At 42.0% G+C, this 21,584-nt stretch overlaps 1 protein-coding gene across 1 annotated transcript in view; it reads left to right on the plus strand.

The window, feature by feature from the left end:
• LOC108787399 (vacuolar protein 8-like) overlaps positions 1–19,983 on the plus strand; it is a 56,485-nt gene extending 36,502 nt beyond the window's left edge. The window contains exons 9-14 of the mRNA XM_018556936.1: positions 18–151; positions 2,070–2,198; positions 7,645–7,759; positions 13,900–14,034; positions 17,997–18,122; positions 19,427–19,983. Coding sequence (XP_018412438.1) covers positions 18–151; positions 2,070–2,198; positions 7,645–7,759; positions 13,900–14,034; positions 17,997–18,122; positions 19,427–19,563 — 776 coding nt within the window. The 3' untranslated portion in view covers positions 19,564–19,983. The remainder of the gene's footprint in view (positions 1–17; positions 152–2,069; positions 2,199–7,644; positions 7,760–13,899; positions 14,035–17,996; positions 18,123–19,426) is intronic.
• The last annotated feature ends 1,601 nt before the right edge of the window (positions 19,984–21,584 follow it).

The raw sequence follows: 21,584 nt of genomic DNA on the forward strand, positions 1-21,584 counted from the left end.
TTTTTTTTTATCTTAAGGGCAAGTTCGGACTCACCTCCTTGCTATGGACATTATGCCTCTCGTCCTTTGTTTGCTTAATTCTAGCAGTAGAGATGTTCGACAAGCTTCTATTACACTCCTCTGCACCATGTCCCACCCTCCTGGAAATATGGTAACCACATGACTATGCCTTGCTGGGTTTTGTTTTGTTCTCATAGTAGCTCATGCCAACATAAGCATAGAAGTATTTTGTTTGTTATTTAGCTCAGAAGTAGATGTTCTACGTACAGGCTTCCAAGACAAACCTTTATTATATCATTAGATGTAGTCTCAAAAATGTATCAAAGCAAGTTATTTGCTGATGAACTTTTGACATTTGGAAACATGGGTATTTCCATATTTAAACCTTTCTATCCTGTACATCAATGGTGCCCACAATTTTTCATTTGCAGATCTACTTGTCAAATAACGAGCACAATGAGATCTACCAACAAAAATACACCTGCATTCAGGGGCGGGAGGGGGCATGGCGGTGCATTGAAGTCAATGGCACCGCAGCCACGCCCCTAGCCCGCAGTGTGATCGCCCGGAATGCAGGCACATTAGTGCCTGTGTTCTGGTCCCGTGCGATCTGCAAAAAGCTGCAAGTGAATAATAGAGTGCTAGATATCACATAAATCCCATAACCAATGTAGTTCATACATAATAGAACGTGTCTCCCATTGCAATATCGCCAGTAGAGATTAAGTGCAAATTATTAATTATAAAGTCCACCATAAATTGATGCTAAAAAAAGTGACAAAGTGCCAAGATGTAAATACCATAAGTGATAATCAAACACCATATACAATGTTAAGGCCTCCCCAAACATGTTATTTGAACTATTCTTCTATTTTCAATACCTTTTTCAATACCTTTTTAAGCTACCAGTAAAGGCCCTTTACCTGCTGAACAGTATTTTTTTTTTTTTGTATTGGTACATGTTCCTAATGGCAGTGCCAATCTAACGTGTCCTTTTTTCCACATTATTATTATACAGGATTTATATAGCTGAGACAGTTTGCACAGCTCTTTACTACATAAAGGGAGACAGTACATTTTCAACATAATACAAAACAAAACAAGAGAACCTTGCTCTATTGTCTACTTTGTGTTTTAGTCTTAAAATAAGGCCAGAAAAAAATACCAATTTTGGCCATCCTCTTTAATGGGGTTTGGCAGTAGGTTCAGGGTTCATGGACTTCCCACGGGTTCGCGCATCCCTAGTCCTGATCAGTCAAATCTGCAGCAGCTCTTGCTTCAAGTGAACAGATTGGCTGACCCTTATTTGATATCTGTATATCAATATATATATGTATATACTATATATATTTAAATCTACACTTTGTTTTGGTCTTGAAGCTGTACCTGCATTATCCTAAAGCTGGTTTCATGTTCTCTTTTGTAGTCTCCTGTACACTTATGCCATGAACAATAGGCATTTTGTATTAGCATTAATTTAAATTGTTGGCTAATCTTGGCTGCACATACTGTTAAAATGTTTTGTGCCAAACCCTTCCTGCTTGTGTTTTGCTAACTGCATTCATTTTCATAAATGTCATTAGGGGAGCCTATGGGAAATTCAAGACAATTTAATGGACTGGATTTTGTTCAGGAAATAGCCTTCATTTAACCAAGGGTGACTGCAGTGCACCTAAAAATACACTCTATGCTTGTTTGCCTGTCTGGGAAGGATCTGAAGGTTTGTTAAAGCAGCGGATGGCAGTCTCATATTAAGAGGGCTTTCTTTTTAAAATGTTACATTAATCCATTTATTGCTGCTTTAAGCTGCCTTGTCTTATAAAATGTTTCATAGGTAACAAAACACAATACCTTCTGCACATCAAAGAATATTGTGTCAGAGTAAAACATGTATTATTTGTGTGATTTTTAGGATGAACCGTTTGGGTGTAGTTCTAGTTTTTACAATAAATGTTTTAACTTTCATCCGTTTGGCAAGCTTGTTATCTGTTTTTAATTTATTAGGAAAGTATGTTGTCTGCTTTTATACTGTAATAGCACATCTATCATGGATTTTTTTTTTCTTCCAGGATGCCTTGCTATGTGAAGACATGCTTCAGCATTTAGCCATGTTGCTGCAAACAGAGCGGGCAAACCCTGTGGTTGTAATCCATGCTGCTTGCACCATCCAGAATCTGAGCCAAGCAGAGAACATTGAGGTACATATATCTGCCTGGAAGTTGATGCTGGAATCACTGGGTGATTCCTATAAGAACTAAGAAAGCCTAGTTAGTATTGACTGGTAATGTTTGTGCAGAGTGTCTAGCAGATTGTATCTAGTGGCATAAAAAGTAGGTGGGTGAAGGGGTTGGACATTGCTTCCAGTGATCTGCGATTGCAATCTAGGAAACAATGCAGCTGTGCTCAAAGTTCTCTCAATTTATCTCAATCTAAGTTCAGTGTGATCCACTGCAGCTCCTCACATGTGCAGTGGTGGATCCGGTTCCTAAAATCTGAGTAAAGCTGGCCTTACACCTATAGATCATCTGCAGATTTTCTATGGTCAGAGGGAAAAAGTGCAAAAGATTCCTCCATCTACGCTAAACTGTGTGGATGGAGGAATCTCCCACTGGGCCAAGCTTCAATATCTCGCTAGTCGGCCCCGCTGGCTCTCAAAATAACTGAACAATGCATGCATCCAATCAGATTATTTTGATAGCCAGCGGTTCCGACTAGCAAGATACTAAAGCTTGGCCCAGTGTGAGATTTCTCCATCCACACAGTTTATCGTAGATGGAGGAATATATTGCACTTTTTCCCATAACGTCTTCCAGGACAGCATCACGAGATGGAATCTCCTCCCCCACACACAGTAAACACGTCACTTAATCTGTTTAAAAGACCCTCCTCTCCTCCACTCCCTCAGTCTTTTGTGTTTCCTCAGTCAAGCTGGGGAAAGCAGGGCTGCAACAACTAATCGATAATGAGAATCATTGGCAACGATTCTCATCATCGATTAGTTGCCTCCGCTCTCCCCGACCTGTATCGGCAGAGGTAGCGGGGACACAGACCACTACAGCTGGCACCAGCGGGGAGGAGAGACTGCTGTGACTACATTACCGAAAAATAGCAGGCTGGCTATTGACAGCAGGCAGTGGGCTGGTGCAGTCTGCAGAGGAGGACCTGATGAATAACTTTTCTCCTTCAGTTCCTTCCTCTGCTGATTGACAGCAGGCAGTGGGCTGGTGCAATAACCAGCCTGCTATTGCAATTTTAAATATCCAGTAACAGGCTTCCTATTGCTCCCAGCAATGAAGTAAAAAATACAAAAATAGCTAAATAAACCTAAAATTAAAAATAGTAAAAACATTGTTGTGGCGTGTTTGTTTAACTGCTTGAAGACCAGGTGTTTAGATCCCCTACCTGGCCAGGCCATTTTTCAGTGTTCAGCGCTGCGGTACTTTGACTGACATTTATTCCATCACGCAACGCTGTACTGAAATGAATTTTATACAATTTTTTGGGGACAGATAGAGCTTTATTTTGGTGGTATTTAATCACCACTGCGGGTTTTATTTTTTACTATATTCAGGAGAAATTACTGAAAATTTTGAGAAAAAAAACTTTTTTTTTACATTATGCAATAAAACAACTAATATTACCCACTTTTTTGGTAAAATATAAAAGATGGGGTCACGTCGGGTAAATAGACACCAAACATGTCAAGCGTAAAAATTGCGCGCACTCGCAAAATTGCAAAAAACTAGCATACCCAAAATTGGCCATAGGCGACGCTTTAAAAGCTTTTACCGCTCATCAGTTTAGTGTTATCAGTGATTGATGGCCCTAAAATGATTGCTCTCACTGCGACGTTCGCGGCGATATGTAACATGTGCGGCGTAATGGGTGCAATCGTCGTTTTCGCAGGTATGCGCACCTGACGCATGTTTACATGTGTGTATGTAGGGGTGGGGACTTTAAAAAAAAAAATTTTTTTTTTTTATTCTTTTTTGTGTAACTTTAAAAAAATTGGGGGGGAAACTTTAAATTTTTGTACTATTTTTTTTTTTCACTTAACTTTATTGCTATCACAGAGGGGGCTGAGAAACCCCCTTATGTGATAGCAAAAGAGGTGACAGGTCCTCTTTATGGAGACATCAGGGGGTCTCCAAGACCCCTAATGTCACCTAGGACCCCCCTGAAGAAGCTGATGAAGCAGAGATCTGCTTCATCAGCTTCTCTCCAGCATCTGAAGCTGGAGAGTGACACAAGAATGCGGAAGTGATGTAATATACAACACTTCCGCATTCTGACAGCGGAGAGGGGACCGGAGGGAGCTCGTGTACCGAGCTCCCTCTGATCCCCTGTGACAGAGGCACTTTGCTGGTCCCGGGCTCACACCGGAGCCCGGGACCAGCTTGACAGCGGGAGGGGGAGAGCCGCGGAGGGGGGGGGCACGTCTCGGGGCTTCATACAAGCGATCCGCCGGCTCTATAGCCGGCGGATCGCTTGTATATTAACGGGCATCGCTGCCTCTTTTCAAATAGCGGGGATTTCCCGCTCGCGCGCGCCGCGCGGATGTAACAGGACGTGTATACACGCCCAGTTACATCCAAGAAGCTCCCGGCAGGCCGTGTATACACAGCGGCTGGCCGGGAGGTAGTTAAATAAGTTTTTTTTATTATATTGGCTTTAGAGTTTTAGAATACATATTATTTTAAATCCATGAAATCATTAAAATGTCTAATATAATACAATTATTTTTTTTTTAAATACATAAAAAGGTGGGAAAAGTCATTTTCAGTTTCGGCCTGACAAATTTTACTGCAGTGCGTTGCCATCCATTTCAATGGATTCCAAATGCACCTCCTGTCTGCAGTGATCGCCCGCACTGAAACGCGTGGTACTGCAATGCCCTGCGTTCCAGTGCAGTGCAATTTCAATAAATGTGCTTACCGTTTTATTCTGAAGTAAACTTTGTCTGTAACGCTGCATTTGTGAATTTTATTTAAGTTTTTTTAAATTGTATTTTAAATGTATTTTAATCGATTTTTTTTCATTGTATTTTATCCGATTAATCGATTTTCATTAAAGTTAATGATCAGCTAACTAATCGATTATGAAAATAATCGATAGCTGCAGCCATCGTGAATAGCCAGCTTTAGGCATCATCAGTGGGATTATATGCCAGTATTCCTCAGCACTCAATCCAGCATGTCAGCACAGAAATCATATTTAAACCGCGTTTAACATTTTAGGCTTTTGTTGCATACATTTAGGTATACATGTACAGCCACTCTGCTGCACTGTTGATCTCAGCAGAAATGCATTCAGCTCCTAATTTCCTGTTGTGAGCTGACAACACTGCCTTTTCTGGACTAAAATCATAAGGAACGATGTCAACCTAGCCCAGTTGTCTTTTTATGAACGGCAAAATACCTCCTCCTTTTCCCATCTCATAGGGGTGTGTTCTACAGTACACAGGAAGAACAGAGTGTACAAGACAGTTGTGGATTTTTTTTACCATAACAGGTTGTTTTTGCACATATTAAACAGGTATTGCACAATGTTTTCAATTATATATTTAACAAACCAAATGGGAGCAAAAAAAGGTCATTGTTGGGGATTACATGTACTTTAAACTTAAAGCAACCCATAAGAAATTTAAACTCGCTCAAGGAAGCTCAAAATCCCCAGGGTGTGTCTCTGAACCAAATCAAGCAAAACCAAAACATAGCCGCTGCTCATATCAGTATATAACTAGCAAAGGAAAGGTGCACATGGGGTAGGGCAACTCTAAGGGTGAAACTTGAATAATTAGAATATCGTGCAAAGTTCATTTATTTCACTAATGCAACTTAAAAGGTGAAACTAATATATGAGATAGACTCATTACATGCAAAGCAAGATAGTTCAAGCCGTGATTTGTCATAATTGTGATGATTATGGCTTACAGCTCATGAAAACCCCAAGAACCCCAAATCCACAACCTCAAAAAAGTAGATTATTACATGCAATCAATAAAACAAGGATTGTACATAGAACAATATCGGACCTCTGAAAAGTACAAGCATGCATATGTACTCAGTACTTGGTTTGGGTCCCTTTTGCAGCACTTACTGCAATTACTTTTGCATGATATTCTAATTATTCGAGTTTCACCTGTATATGGATCCAGCTAGTCAGCCCATAAATCCTATATCACCAATATTTAATCCAATAGCATTCCAACATTCAGTGCAGATTTTTTTTCTGATTGCATATAGGCTTCCCACACTTAATGTAATAACTTAAAGGTACCTAACAGGATAAATGTACTTTGTTTTAAAGTGCACTTCTCCTTTTAATTTTGAATAGTATTTGGAGTGCACCATTAAAGAATAACTAACTCAGGACTCATCCCTTGAAAGACGCCAGACTTTGTATATTGGCACTATTGTTTCCCCTGGCTATGTGGGTGCACACTAGGGATGCACCTATACTAGTATCAATATCGGTGCCGATACCTAGTATTTGGGCGAGTACTCATACTCGCCCAAATGCTCCGATGCCTAGCCCGATACTTCCTGTATCAGAAAGCCAGGTAGGCGCGTCATTACATGCTGCCCGGTTTCCTGATTGGCCAGGAAGCGGCTCCATGCTCTCTCGTCACTTGTGATGAGAGAGCATGGAGCCGACTTCCCGGCCAATCAGGAAGCCGGGCAGCGTGTAATGACGTGCTGCCCGGCTTCCTGATTGGTAGGGAACCTGGCCAATCAGGAAGCCGGGTGCCGTGTAATGGCGCAGCATTCCGATTGGCCGGGAAGCCGGCTTCATGCTCCCTCATCATCTCATGATGAGGGAGCATGGAGCCGGCCAATCAGAAAGCAGGGCGCTGCATCATTACACGGCGCCCGGCTTCCATGATTGGCCGGCAAGACGGCTCCGACTGGGTACCGGAGAAAGGTCTTGCTCTGGCTGGAGAGGCCCCTGGAGTGACAGTGGAGAGGCCTCTGGAGTTACAGACTGGACATGCCGAGGTAAAGGGAACAGACTTTCTTGTTAATTGGGAAGCCGGGTGGCGAGTCTTTACACTCTGCGCGGCTTCCCGGCTAATCAGGAATGGGACTTCTGGTACTCAGTAATTGGTATCGGCGAGTACTGAAAAAAAAAATCGATACTTGGTACCAAAATACCGGTATCGATGCATCCCTAGTGCACACTGTTACTCTCATTCCCGGCACATAGTAGAGTTGAGTTAGCTGGAGTGACAGTCACATTGTTGCCACTCGAATCCAATCCAGTGAGAATCACATTAGATTTTCTAGGGGCTTTGGAAAGGCTTATATGCCTCTCCATCCCTACCGTCTCAATATGTTTTCCAGCAAAGAAACATGGTCACCGGTGCTTAGTATATCCATGTCTCCTGCCACAGGAACTCTATTTCCAGATTCACTGCATATGAACACCAGTAGTTGCAAGTCCCTAACCTATTGTGAGAAGAAGATGATAAATCAAAAATGGTATTTGCTTTGAGGGAGAGGAGAATGAAAAAGCTGTACCATGCAGTCTGCAAAAGACCGTTGTCGTAAAGTCTTTTTTGTTTCTGCACTAGTGCATGAAAACTGGTTCTATTACACGTTCATGAATGTCTAAGGATATAGTGCTTTTGTTTTGCTATTCAAGGTCATTGTACAAAGTCGGTGCTTTGAGGAATTACTACTGGCCCTTCTGGATCCTAATAATGAAGAGGAATCTCTGCAGTATTTAGCATCATGCATTGCTGAAGTGGCTAAATATGGTAGGATGTTACTTTACAGTTAGCAATTGCTTTTTCCTATTGGTAGTCTACAGTGAATGTACTCAAAATAGTCCTTGTACAGTACTCTAAAGGTATGCTGATATGGGAGCATAAGATGTACCTGTATTTTACTCCCAGTTTTTATATGGTATAAAGTGTTTTATGAAATAAAAATTAGTAAGCCACAGGTAATGCCCAATCAGGGGAGACAATTGGACATGAACATTTTTTCCCAGAGAATTCATTTTACCCTTTAATTGTCAGCTGATTGCCGACTAGTGTAGCTGCTTTCAGAATACTGAAGCAGTGTAAAAATAGGATTTTTTTTTTTTACTCACCGTAAAATCTAATTCTTGAAGTCCATTGAGGGACCTACATCCCACACCAATCTGTTTTTTTTTTCATGCTCTTGGTACTGCTTTGCCACAAAACTGAGACCTGCTTGGAGTAGGATGGGTTATGCTGGGCTGGCCTACAAGTTTTTTGTTGCCAGTGTCCTAACTTCCTATAGGTGGCAGTATAACCTAAAGACGAATGGCTTTCAGTGTGCCTCAATGGACTCCAAGAAAAGTTTTTTTTTAATTAAAAATGTTTTTAATATTTCTTTCTCGTCCATTGAGGGGCATAGGAAGTCATTCACCTTTTGGGATGTCCAAAAGCAGTTCAACTGAGGGGCGCTTAACAGAGCAAACAAAGGCTAACGATCCAAACAAAAACAATACCAGCAACTGGAGACTGGCAGCTTGGAGATCCACCTGAAGGACCTTATGCCTGAAGCTGTCATCGGATGAAGCTAGACAATCTGGAAGAGCCTATGGAGTGTCTGCCAGAAGTTGTACCAGATCTGCCTGGGCTAGTCTGAAACAATGATGATCACCAGAATGGCCTTATATCTCGTTCCTACGAAGCAGACAAGGAAGAGAACATCCATCTGGTCTAACATCAAGAACATATGAACAGAAAACCAGGTGGCAGCCTTGCACTCCAATAAAAAAAAAAGTAGCCTGATGCCAAAGCCTGGTAAGCACTCACAAATTTAGTAGAGTGTCTTGACAGAAAAGGGTGGAACCTGATCCATGAGACCATAAGCTGGAAAGATCGTCTCTCTGAGGCACCTAGAAATGGTGCACCTTTTATGAAGATGGGATGGGAGCAGCTGGGATGACAAAATGGGCATCAAGTCTTCAGAAAGATGTAGTGGCTGAGAGACATTCACAGCCCAAACCACATGCAGACAATGGAGGAATATTTCCTTTTGGTAAACTGTAGTTGGATGGCGGCACAGAGGAATGTTATCCTGGATGAGGTGAAAGGCAGAAACTACCTCGCACAGAGGGAAGTCTTAAACCTTAACATTCATATGCAAACCAGTAGTGTTCCTCGCAGAATAGGGCAACCAGTTCAGATATTCGCCGAACAGAACTGATGCCAACAAGGGATACCACCTTATGGGCAAGGGTAGAGAGAGCAATGTCTCAAGCTCAAATGACGGCTTCTGAAACTCAGAGTGAACCAGATTCATATCCAATGGAGTTAAAGGGGAACAAACAAGGAGAGCTACATAGGTGACCCCCCCCCCCCCCACGTACAAGGGTCTTGAACAAGGAATGAGAGGCCCCTGCCTCTCAAACCTGGGCTTCAACAGCTATACCATTAAAGCCAGGGACTATAAAGTAGGATGGTAATTCAGGACAGAAGAGCCCTGCAAACAGCAGGCCCGGACATGTGTGCCCTTTATCACTTCTCCCACAGGTTTTAAACGCTCACTCCCACCTCCGTGTGGTTCCCCATATAGGAGAGCTTACAGGTGAAACTCGAATAATTAGAATATCATGCAAAAGTAATTGCAGTAAGTGCTGCAAAAGGGACCCAAACCAAGTACTGAGTACATATGCATGCTTGTACTTTTCAGAGGTCCGATATTGTTCTATGTACAATCCTTGTTTTATTGATTGCATGTAATAATCTACTTTTTTGAGATTGTGGATTTGGGGTTCTTGGGGTTTTCATGAGCTGTAAGCCATAATCATCACAATTATGACAAATCACGGCTTGAATTATCTTGCTTTGCATGTAATGAGTCTACCTCATATATTAGTTTCACCTTTTAAGTTGCATTAGTGAAATAAATGAACTTTGCACGATATTCTAATTATTCGAGATTCACCTGTATACACCTAGACCAAACGGGCTTTATACCTATCAGGGAAGCAAGGGACAACACCACGCGAGCGCTGGGGGTGCTCCACTCGGTCGGGCGCCAAACCGCGTTTTTATCCACAGACGCAGAGAAGGCATTCGACCGGGTAGACTGGGAGTTCCTCCGGCTCACCCTTGAGGCGATCGGAGTGGGACCCTGTATGGGATTAGCTCCCTTTACCCCCATCCGGCTGCCAGAGTACGGTCAACGGTGCTCTTTTTCCTTCATTCCCCATATGTAATGACACACGCAAGGGTTGCCCCCTTTCCCCAGTCCTTTTTGTATTGTCCCTGGAGCCTTTCCTACCTACTGTCCGAGCTAACCCAGATATCCGAGGTGTGATGGAGGGGACTAACCATCACAAAATCGCAGCCTTCGTGGATGACCTCCTTTTTTTTTTCTTGTCCTCCCCAGATATCTCTATTCCTGCCCTTCTCCAGGAGTTGGGAGTTTATTCTAAAATTTGAGAGGTCTCCATAAATACCAATCAATCTGAGGCACTCCATGTATCCCTTGTGGGACCATGCCTCCAGAGAGTTCTCCACAACTTTCCCTTTAAATGGGCACCGACCGTGATTAAATATCTGGGTATACTTCTACCCAAAGATATATCCCAAACATTCACGTTGAACTTCCCTCCGCTTCTGCAGCGCATAACTGCAGACCTTGAGGCGTGGACCAAAAATACCTTCTCGTGGATGGGAAGATGTAACATACTAAAGCAGTCTATCCTTCCTAGACTACTCTACACCCTTCAAGCCCTCCCGATTCTCATCTCCACACCTTTTTTCCGTAAAATTCGAAAGCTTTTCACAGGGTTTGTCTGGTCACAGAGACCAGCCAGGCTCAGCTACGATATCCTGCGTAGACCCAAACAACAGGGCGGGATGTTACTGCCAGATGTACGACAGTACTATGTGGTGGCCCACCTGACACGTATAGTAGACTGGTGCCACAACTCCCAAACCAAACTCTGGGTGGACCTGGAACAATCGTTTGCAGATGTCCCTTTAGCCAATCTCCCTTGGTGTATCACTCCCTTACCTCCACAATTACAATCCCACCCCACCATTGGCCCCACGGTCAAGATTGCACGGTCCATTTTTAAGGGAGGTAGGATCTCTCCCTTTCCTTCACCTCTCACTCCCATTTTAGACAATCCTGGCATTACCACCGGGTATAGGTGCCCACACGTACCCAGCGCTATGGAGACTTGGAAAAGATAAGGCCAAACACTTCCTGACTGACACGACTAGACCTTCAACCAACACTCTCTGCACTAACCCGGATTATGGCCCTCTTGATTTTTGGTCAGCAGTGCGATTGTCTCATTTCCTGCACGCAAACCCCGCAACGCGACACCCCTGTAGATCCCTTACACCATTTGAGCAACTTTGCTCACAACATAAGCCTTCCCGATACACTCTTTCCCTCTGCTACAGATTGTTGATCCAACCACCGGACCCAGACCACTTGTGGTTTATATCACGATGGGAGGGAAAACTACAGACCAGCTTTACCCCGGAAGCTACGGAGAAGTTACTCACACTCTCGTACCGTTCTTCGATTAGTAATAGATACCAAGAGTCGGGCTATAAGATCGTGACTAGATGGTACCGTACTCCACAATCCCTTCACACATTATTCCCAGAGTCACCTGACCTATGTTGGCGCTGCCAACAATCCGGGGCAGGAATGTTACACATCTTCTGGTCCTGCCCGGCCCTCCGTCGGTTTTGGGAACAAGTGCACGCTCTCGCTCAGAAATTTATGGATGTCCAGGTGCCTGAAGACCCGACCTTCTTTCTCCTCCACCATAACACCATCCCGCTGCGCTCCTGTATCCACTCCTTGATCAGACACGTGGTAAATGCAGCCCGGGCATGTATTCCAGCACTCTGGAAGAAACCCGAAGCCCCCCTTATAAGCCAAGTCCTAGACCGTATCCATGATACATACATCATGGAAGAGCTCACGAGCTCCATTAAACATACCTCTGCCTCAGTCGCTCGAACCTGGTTCCCCTGGTTGGAATACACTCGGTCCCCTGACTACCTTACCCTCGGATAGGAGAACGCTGACCTGCTCTTGATGGGGAAACCTTATCCCATCTCCTCCCTGCCTCTCCTGTTTCCCCACCCTTTTTAGGTATATGCCCTACCACCATCTCTCTCTCTTTAGTGACCTAGTAACTACTGGCCCATTTATGCCGTATCCCTTTTTTTTTTTCTTCTTTCCTTTTCCATCACTCAACCCCTTACCCACACAACCTACTCACATTCACTTGCCGAACACTGTTTTTTTCTCTTCTTCTGGTTTGTTTTGTTGTGCACACTAAAGTTTTAAAAACGACATCTCTTATGCATGCTATTGACAGGATGTCGTTTCACTTAGGGATAGAAGTCCCTCCCACACACACACACCTCCCTCGGATCCACAGATGCGCTCATAAGCACTTGGACACTTGTATGTCCCCCTCTTGAGATACTTACGGGTCACTGATCAGCTGAGCAGGGGGAACACCGTCCCCTTATTTTTTTCAACGCTTTAAATATCTTATTTTGTTTACTTTGTCATATACATCGCAATGCATTTGGTGTATTTTCTCTATGACCACCCGAGAGAGCAACTATTTGCTACTTATGCACTTTTTTTTCTCTTCTTGTGATCACCATCAAAGCTTTTAAAATATAAAATAAAGAATTTATTAAAAAAAAAGAAGAGCCAGATGATCTGGAAGAGCCCACAGTGTCCCCCAAAAGTTTTAACAAGTCTTAAGTGTCACATCTGCCTGGGCCAGTCTGGAGCAATGAGGATCATTAGAATGGCCTTTTATCTTGATCCTCTGTGAGGTGACACAGACAGATTGGAAGTGATGAACTGGGGAGGGGATAGGGAGGAAAACTAACTTGGAGCCCCTGGAAACAACCTTTTGCACCCAGGAATTTGAGATGCAGGCTGTCCAAGTTTCTGTAAAAGCTATCAAGTGTCTCCCCACCTTGGAAAGTTTGGGTGCCCCTATGCTGAAGAAGACTTGTCTGAGGCTTTGAGAGACTTGGAGCTTATTGTCCTATGCTATCCTATTGTAAGCATGTACAGCTGCAGAATACTGTGCAAGTGATGGGGATGACTGTTAAAAATACAGGAAATCTAATATGTATTCACGCAAATGTAAGTAAAAGATGGCGGACTAGTTTTACATCTATCGGACTCGCAAAAAAGATTTGCCAGGAAATAACACCTGTGACTATCCTTTGTTTCCTGACTTGTGGTGCAAATGTAGTTCAAGTCAACTTGGCATTATTGTTTGAGGCTTTATAATATGATTTACATTTTCTGTTGTATCCATGGTGGAAGGGTGTTGGTTAGGCATGCACTGATACAGGTTTGTTGGTATCGAGTACCAATGTTTTTTTTCGGTACTTGTCGATACCGGAAGTCCCATTAAGGAAGCTGGGCAGTGTGTAATGACTCGCTGCCGGGAAGTCGTCTCCATGCTCCCTCGTCACCAGGTGACGAGTAAACATGGAGTCGGCAATCTGGCCAATCAGGGGGCGGGTAATGACTTGCTGCCTGGCTTCCTGATTGGCCAGCTTCCCGACCAATCAGGAAGCTGGGCAGCAAATCATTACACACTGACCGGCTTCCTGATTGGCCAGGAAGCCGGCTCTATGCTCCCTCGTCATCAGGGAGCATAGAGCCAGCTTCCCGACCAATTGGGAAGCTGGGGGGGAAAGTCATTATCTGACACCCCCCCCAGCTTCCTGATTTGTCCGGGAAGCCAGCTCCATGCTCCCTGGTGACGAGGGAGCATGGGGCCAGGTTCCCGGCCAATCAGGAAGCCAGGCAGCTTGTAATAACAGACAATTCACAGTGTTGGTGAATATTCATTGAACAAAGAACCTAACGTTTCTGTCTTGATTCCCTTTTCCCTTTGCAGACTATGCACGGGAGCATTTGATTAAGAAAAAGGATAAAGCTTTCCTTAAGTGTTTGGTGAGACTGTCTGGATACTTAGAACACAAAGAACTCTCCTTCCAAGCTGCCACAGTTATCAAACATCTGTCTCATTCTGGTAATGTACTGAAAGGAAGCTCATATTCTCTATGCATAATGTAATCCAGGGCCAGGCCTCCTGTGCAAAATGTTACTATGTAACACATCCCCATCCCTAATATTACAGTTTAATTGTAATAGTTGTTGCAGAAGTTGTCATCTTGCATATGGAAACTGACTGACTGTATATTGTTAATCCGAATTGTAGAACAAGTATATTCACACCAAGTTTAAATGTAATTTCACTACATTGCTGCCTGCGACATGAATTACATGCTGCATTTTTACTACCTGGTCACACACCCACTTAGCAATCTTCAAAGGTTATTAGGCCCCTTCTATTAAACAAAGACTATGAGAAGAGGCGAAGTGAGGGAAACTGAAAACAGAGGTACATTGCAGAAGAATTCGAAATATATATATATATATATACACACACACACACACACACACACACACACACACACACACACACACACGACCCAGCTGCATTTGCATAGGTTATGTATAGCCAACATACAACAGCAACATTTTGCTAAATTGATTTCGCCTTAGGTGAAATTGTGTTCCTGTTGATTCCAATGCATTTTGTTTAAGGAAAAATGTCAATGATGCTTCTAGGGATCATGTCAGGTCATATTTGTCTAAATGCATTGGAATCAATTGGAAGTGAAATTTTGCCAAAGACTAAATGTGAAATCTGGCTATTCTATTACTTTATAAGTGTGCAACATGTACAAGACAGCCAACAATAGTAAAGGAACAGTTCAGATAAATGGATTAAAATACCGTAGTATGCACAAAATGCATTAAAAAAAAAGTATAACTTGAGGCAAAACATTTTCTTTCATTTTGGATAGAATGGTGATGGGTTACATAGTATTTGAGGTTGAATAAAGACATTAGTCCATCAAGTCCAACCTATTAGGATCTCATTCTAGGAGTACCCGTACCCCTGTATATTACGGTCCCTTAAGAAATCGTCCAAAAGTTTCTTGAACAATTCCACATTCCACATCCGGGTTAGAGCCGCTATCAAGTTTTCATTGCTGTCTGTATCAATGTTATAGAGGTTGTTCACTCCAATAGCCTTAATCACCAATGTCAACGTGTTTAAAAACGATGGCTAAATCCAAATGTTCAGTTGCCACCAGAACAGGAACAGAGGCGAAATCTTCCAATGGGGACCACTTGTTCCCGTTACAACTAAGAGGATTTCCCTAGTATTAAAAATATATCCTCTCACTTCCTGTTGAGTCTGCAGGAGTGGAAGTGAAGTGAAATCCTCCTAGTTACAGATGGCAAACAAAGAACTGTAAGAGGTTTTAACAATGCCCATATTCTATCCAAAATGTTTGGCTGTTACATATACTTTAAGAAATAATCTTAAAATCATACACAGGCTACTCCAAATATATAGGGTTGATCCTTTCACAAATTCATTGTTATACTGCATTTGTGTGTACTTAAAGATGAACTTTATCCATATCTTTAAAAAAAAAACAAATACACCTTTTAGAAATGTTTAGTAATGACAGTCTACAAACACATACTTCTAGATAATTGCCGGCTTTGTATTATTTGCATAACTTATTTCTCTTTTCTTCCCCAGTCTTCTGACAATGACCATGATTATTAAGGGCAGATTGATATATCTGCCTTTACTTCCTGGAACTCTGGCACATGTGATCATGCACATCATCTCAAGGCAAAAAACTGCATTTCTCTGAGATCTTGTGGGATTTTGCAGTATACTGATGAGATTTCTCAGCAGTGCACTGTGGTGTAATCTTCCCAGGATGCATCACTTGGGCACAGATACACTAATGCCTAAGAGAACAAGGAAGTGAAAAAACTAATTGGAAGTAAAATAAATGTGCATTTAACTAATGAATGTGAGATGAATTCATATCAGCATGCAGAGCTGTACCCTAATGTGATTTTTGGTGAAAGGGGGTAAAGGTCTGCTTTAATAGGTATCCTGTTTTGTAAGCAATGTAGGTAGAGCTGCAGCAAACTATTATTTTCAAAATCGAATAGTTAGCCGATATTAAGTTCGATTAATCGGATAAAAAAATAAAATAAATGTAAAAAAATGGCTCCAGTGATGGACTACTAGTTTGTATTGAGATTGCAGTCCATCACAGGAGCAGGCTTGGAGCGGTGGAAGTAAAAAAGAAAAAAAAAAAGTGTGGTGTGCAATATAGTGAAATGAAAAGTGTAAAATTATACAGCAATGAATGCCGAATGGCACCGGCTATAGAGGACTACAACACCCAGCAAAAGTACATTATACAGCACAATGCAGAATACCGCCAGCTATAATGTATTATTGCTGGGTTTTGTAGTCCTCTATAGCTTTGTAGTCTGCATTGCGCTGTATAATGTATTATTGCTGGGATTTGTAGACCTCTATACAGCGCAATGCAGAATACCGCCAGCTATAGAGGAATACAACAAATCCCAGCAATACAGTATATAATGTATTGCTGGGATTTGTATTCCTCTATAGCTGATGGTTCATTGCTCTGTATAATATACAGTACAGCAGAATGTACCATCAGCTATAGAGGAATACTAATCCTACTATCCCAGCAATACATTATAGAGCACCATGTGTGGGAAAGTGCAGTCTTCCAGCAACTTGTTTCTGAGATTGGGCCTGTCTATCAGCGGCTGCCATCCGCCCACACCTGCTCCTCATTACTTCTTCTCCCCGCGTCCCTGTGTCGATCGTGGATGTGGGTGGCTGGTGAGCGTGAGGCGAGGAGGAGGTGTGGAGCGTGGATACGGCCGGGCGGGTCTGGCAACGGCGAGCGTGAGGTGGGGAGGAGGTGTGGTGCGCAGCGTGTGTGGAGCTGTGGACAGGGCCAACCAATCGGAAGCCGATTAATCGATGATTGAAAAAGTTGACAACTTTTTCAATAATCAATTGTCGATTAGTTGTTGCAGCCCTAAATGTAGGCCTAAGGGGCAGAATTAATATTGTTGTTTTTTTTATGAGAAATATAGAGTAACAGTTTCATCTTTTTGTAAGATTTTATCTTCTCTACTGGAAACTGTAAAAGAACATTTGGCAAAATCCACGTGTAGATTTTGTGATATTACCACCTTTCTGTACATTTTTGCCTTTTTTTTTTTTTTTTTTAAATTACTGAAAATTTCAGTAAGAATTTGTGCCACCCAAAAAATCTAGATGTTTCAGTTCTGTAGTGAGAACTACAAGGTGTAGTCATTTTTCACCAACATTCTTCTTCAGTGGTCAGTACTATTTAATATAATGCTGTTTTACTAGCCATGCCAATGTTCTATAAATTGGTATGAAACAGTAATGTGATGGAAAGAAAGCCAAGTATATTTTCAAACGTTTCAAACCACATGCAATCGATTTATATGTAAAATGTGGGAGACATTACGAAATGTGGAGATATGTACTTATATGTTTGTGTATGTATGTACGTACAAGTTGAAGATGTATATGATTTAAGAGTACGCCATACCATGAAATGAGTCACAGTACCTGTTATTGTATCTAGCTCTTACTCTGTCCCCTCGCTATAGAATTTAGAAAGTTTACTCGTATAATGCTGACAGTGCCATGCACACAGTTTTTCTGCTCCTGCCCACTTGCAGGGAAATTCTCCAACAAGTTCAAAAACATCCCTGTTAGTGGACAGGCTCCCTCAACTGTGTTGTGCCTGCCACCTCAAACAGCCTGAGAATGGCAGCAGTGCTCAAAATTTTAAGCATTGCTTTTTATTGACTCTGGAACCTTCCGTCAACTGAGTGTCAGGGGAATGCATGCATGATGTAAGTTTGATCACCCTCTTTAGCCAGGCAAAGAGTTGCTTATCATTCAGAGAATCATCTAGGAGCCAGTGCGATATGTCCTGAAGATCGGTGTCTGTTTTTGTTTATAAATGACAACACACAAAATAAGTATGTGATTGATATTAATGCATACAGTATTCTTTCTTACAGGGAGAATCGCTACATACCTCAAACCTTTCATGAAGGACGTCCAGGCCTACCTCATGAGTTTCCTCAGTCACCCAGAGCTTAAGTTTCAGCAGATGGGAATTGCCACCCTGTGCTTGTTAAGTGAAGGTACGGTTTTACTTTTTGGGGTCTTGGCAGTATTTCCAGATTCCTGTATGACTAAACCTTTTCCCTTCCCAACATGTGCTTCCCTGAGACTGGAAACACATTTTCTTATCAAAATCTCAAGTACCCACGAAGCATAACCTTTTAAGTGGACCTCAAATTCCCACTGGGCAGTTCAAGGTGTCCAGGACTCTGGTATTTAGAATTCCCCCTACAGCCATGAAAGCTAAGGCATTCATTTTAAGCGATTGCTTCAGTATATGTTGATTGCATGCAGTGCAGACTTCTTGCTTTCTAGTCTTGAGCATCAGAATGTGTTCCGCATACACCAGAGATGCAGACAGGTATTTTATGATTTGTATAGATAGGGCCCAAGTAAAGTTAATGTAACAGACAATTAGAATAATTACAAGTATTGGAACATCAAACCAGTATAGATCAGTGAAAAAAAAAAAGTTTAAACATTAGGTCAGTTCGGGAATCAACAAACTTTTCCATATGAACTGTCAATTTACATGCATTGGACAATCGGCATGCCAATGAACAATAGAACTCCATTCAGCCCCAATTCCTGCACCTTCACATCTCATATAATCCCTAGTTCCTGTACCATCAGAAATGCAGGGATTTTACATTCATACCTGCTGTGGCTGGAAGTTCCAGTAGTTGGAGGAAGCAGGACGTGGGTGTGCTTCTTCTTGTAACAATGAGCTACAGGTGGGCCTATGCTGCTACAATGAGGGCCAGCACCTCAAAGTCAGGTGGGCCTCTGAAACATCATGGTGGTGGGTGGGTTGCGGGAACAGAGGGGCAGATCATGCTTTTGTAATTAGCAACCCTGTGAGCATATGGCAGGAACACTGGATTTGTAGTGAGCAAGGTCCACTGGAGGATTCTCCAGAGCCTGTGCCGATCTTGCAGGTGCCATGGAACATTACATTGCATGCCTGGCATAGCACACATGCCTTAGGTTGCCTATTCCGGGGCTAGTATATAGATAGAGCCTAAATAAGATTATTATAGAGAGTCTATGCGCGTATATGCGTGCACTATATGCAATCCCAGAATGCATCACTCGTAATAGAATTTTCTATGTGCTGTAAATACGCAGAAATACACTGCCCGGACACATCTGTGTTCCATTCTGTTTTTGCGCATATATACGGCGCCATACGCGGCTATGTATATGGAGCCATTTATTTGCATAAGGTACAGTACGCGCATATATGCGCGGCAGTGTGAATGAGGCTTTATTCTCCCCTTTCATGAGTCCAGAAGTAATCTAACCACTGTTATTTTAATTTTAGATCCAGAGTTTTCAATGGCAATCAATCAAAGTCCACTGAAGGAACAGCTTGAGCAAGTGCAACAGCAGACAGAGGAGACTCAGGCGTTGCTCCGACTGGCCATCAGTCACACGGGCAGTTTAAGCTTGAATGAGTGATTGGTCTACCCACCGTTTAAAATGTTTACATGGTCTTGGCTTGTGGGGCAGACACATTAACCCCCACTGACTGTTTTATGTAGTGTTTTAATTTCCCGGCAAGGAAGATATTTTGTAATGTGGTCCTTGATTCTGCTGTTGTCAGTGCATCCACCCAATAAAAGGCATTGACATCATACTTGCAGAAGTCAAACCCTGATCCTTTGTGGACAGCATCTTCCATATACATCACATTTCTTTCTTCTTATTTATTATACCTGTATGTGTTTACTGAAGCATACCTTTATAGATCTAGATTTTCTATGTTACTTTTATGTTTTATACCAGTTTTATTACTTTAAAATTGTTGCTAATGTAATGTAAGAATATGTATTGGTTTGGCCCTAATGTGCTTTGGTGGACATATAAAAATACGTGATTAAATATTAATCCAAATGGAATATTGTATTTTTGTGCACTGGCAAATGATATAATCTATGTAAAGAAACTTTGTGATTTGAGATAGAAGTGTTCCAGAAGAACCCATACATGCTAAAAGACACCGTGTCACCACATGCTGTGCCGCCAACACGAGCATGGACTCTGTATTAGGAGTACTTGCAGAACTCTGCTTTACAGAGGGAAATTGTTGTAGTAGGCAAAGATATCAGGATGGCAACGTGCTGCAAAATTGACACTTTGGGGAGTGTTGGATAGACTTTTGACGTAGACAAAAAAACTAGCCTAAAACCACCATCCCATAAAGAGAGCACCACAGAACATATCGATGTGACAAAAAAAAGCTCAAGATGTGGCATAACCCTAATGAGCATTGATTAGAAACATGTTTGGCAGTGTTTCAGCAGCTAAAGTGGAAATTATCTTATTACCATTAACCTTAAACTTTCAAAAATGTATAACGTCTATACAAGCCATTCTGTAATTTGGTGGTATTAAAGTGCATCTAAAGCTCAAAGATTAGATTTGGATAGAGTGTAGAGATTCAAAAGTGGGGATTTCCCCTTACAACAGGAAATGAAAGTCTTTCCAAAGTATCTCTAGGACAGCTAGTGAAGTGAAACGTTGCCAATGAGAGAAAAAACAAACCTGATGTTTTAACCATTCCCTTCTCTATGCAAAATGTTATATTTAGGCTTTAGATATACTTTAAGACCTGCCTATTTAGGTTTACAGCCAAATAATTTCTAAACCTGCCAATACATTCAGATGTCTGCCACTATGGCAACTGCCCATTACTGCCCCTTGCCAGTTAATAATCAGGATTTTGCATCATTTGGCTCAGTTAATGCTGTAACCTTACCCATTCTGCCCCAGACATTTCTTTACCAGCACATTCTTATATCACTGTACAGCAAAAGAAGAATACATTTAATAAACACAAGACTTCAAACTCATTAAAATTACTTCAAACAAATTTATTCATTAATGACATGCTATATAGAGTAGAGAAATAAAAACTACATGATTTTAAACATTATTTTCATCTTAAATAGAACTTCTATGTACATGAGGACAAACAAAAAAGGCAAACCCAATTTGATATACTACACTGAATTCTGTGTGAAACGTGAACTGAATGAGATTTACTGTAAATCTTGTTTCTGTTGTGACATTTGCTGCACTGTAAGAGGAGAAAAAAAGGTTTTGTGTATGTACCCTGTAGACATAAATAGCTGCAAACAGTAGACTAGCCAGTAATGCCTAGTAACATGTTTCTAAGATGCCCGCACTAGTTACAGCATTGGCCTCTCTAGGGAGTGTAATGTGAGCGTGCATACTGTGCTGTATTCTTAGACAGGCTATTGGTAACCTAGGAGGGCCATCATCAATAGGGTTGTGTGAGCTAGTGTTTCATTATTCATCACCCGGCTGGCTTTGTTATAAAACACAAATAAGTGAAAGAGCAGTGAGGTTTAAAAAGTGCACATTTATGAAATTCCATCGAAAAGACAATACAGGAAGGTACAAACTGAGTGCTTGTGTGGTATAGTGTAAAAATAAAGACCCACATTTCCCCCCCC

Source organism: Nanorana parkeri, unplaced genomic scaffold (assembly GCF_000935625.1).
Source record: "Nanorana parkeri isolate BGI_ZX_2015 unplaced genomic scaffold, ASM93562v1 scaffold259, whole genome shotgun sequence".
NCBI lineage: Eukaryota > Metazoa > Chordata > Amphibia > Anura > Dicroglossidae > Nanorana > Nanorana parkeri.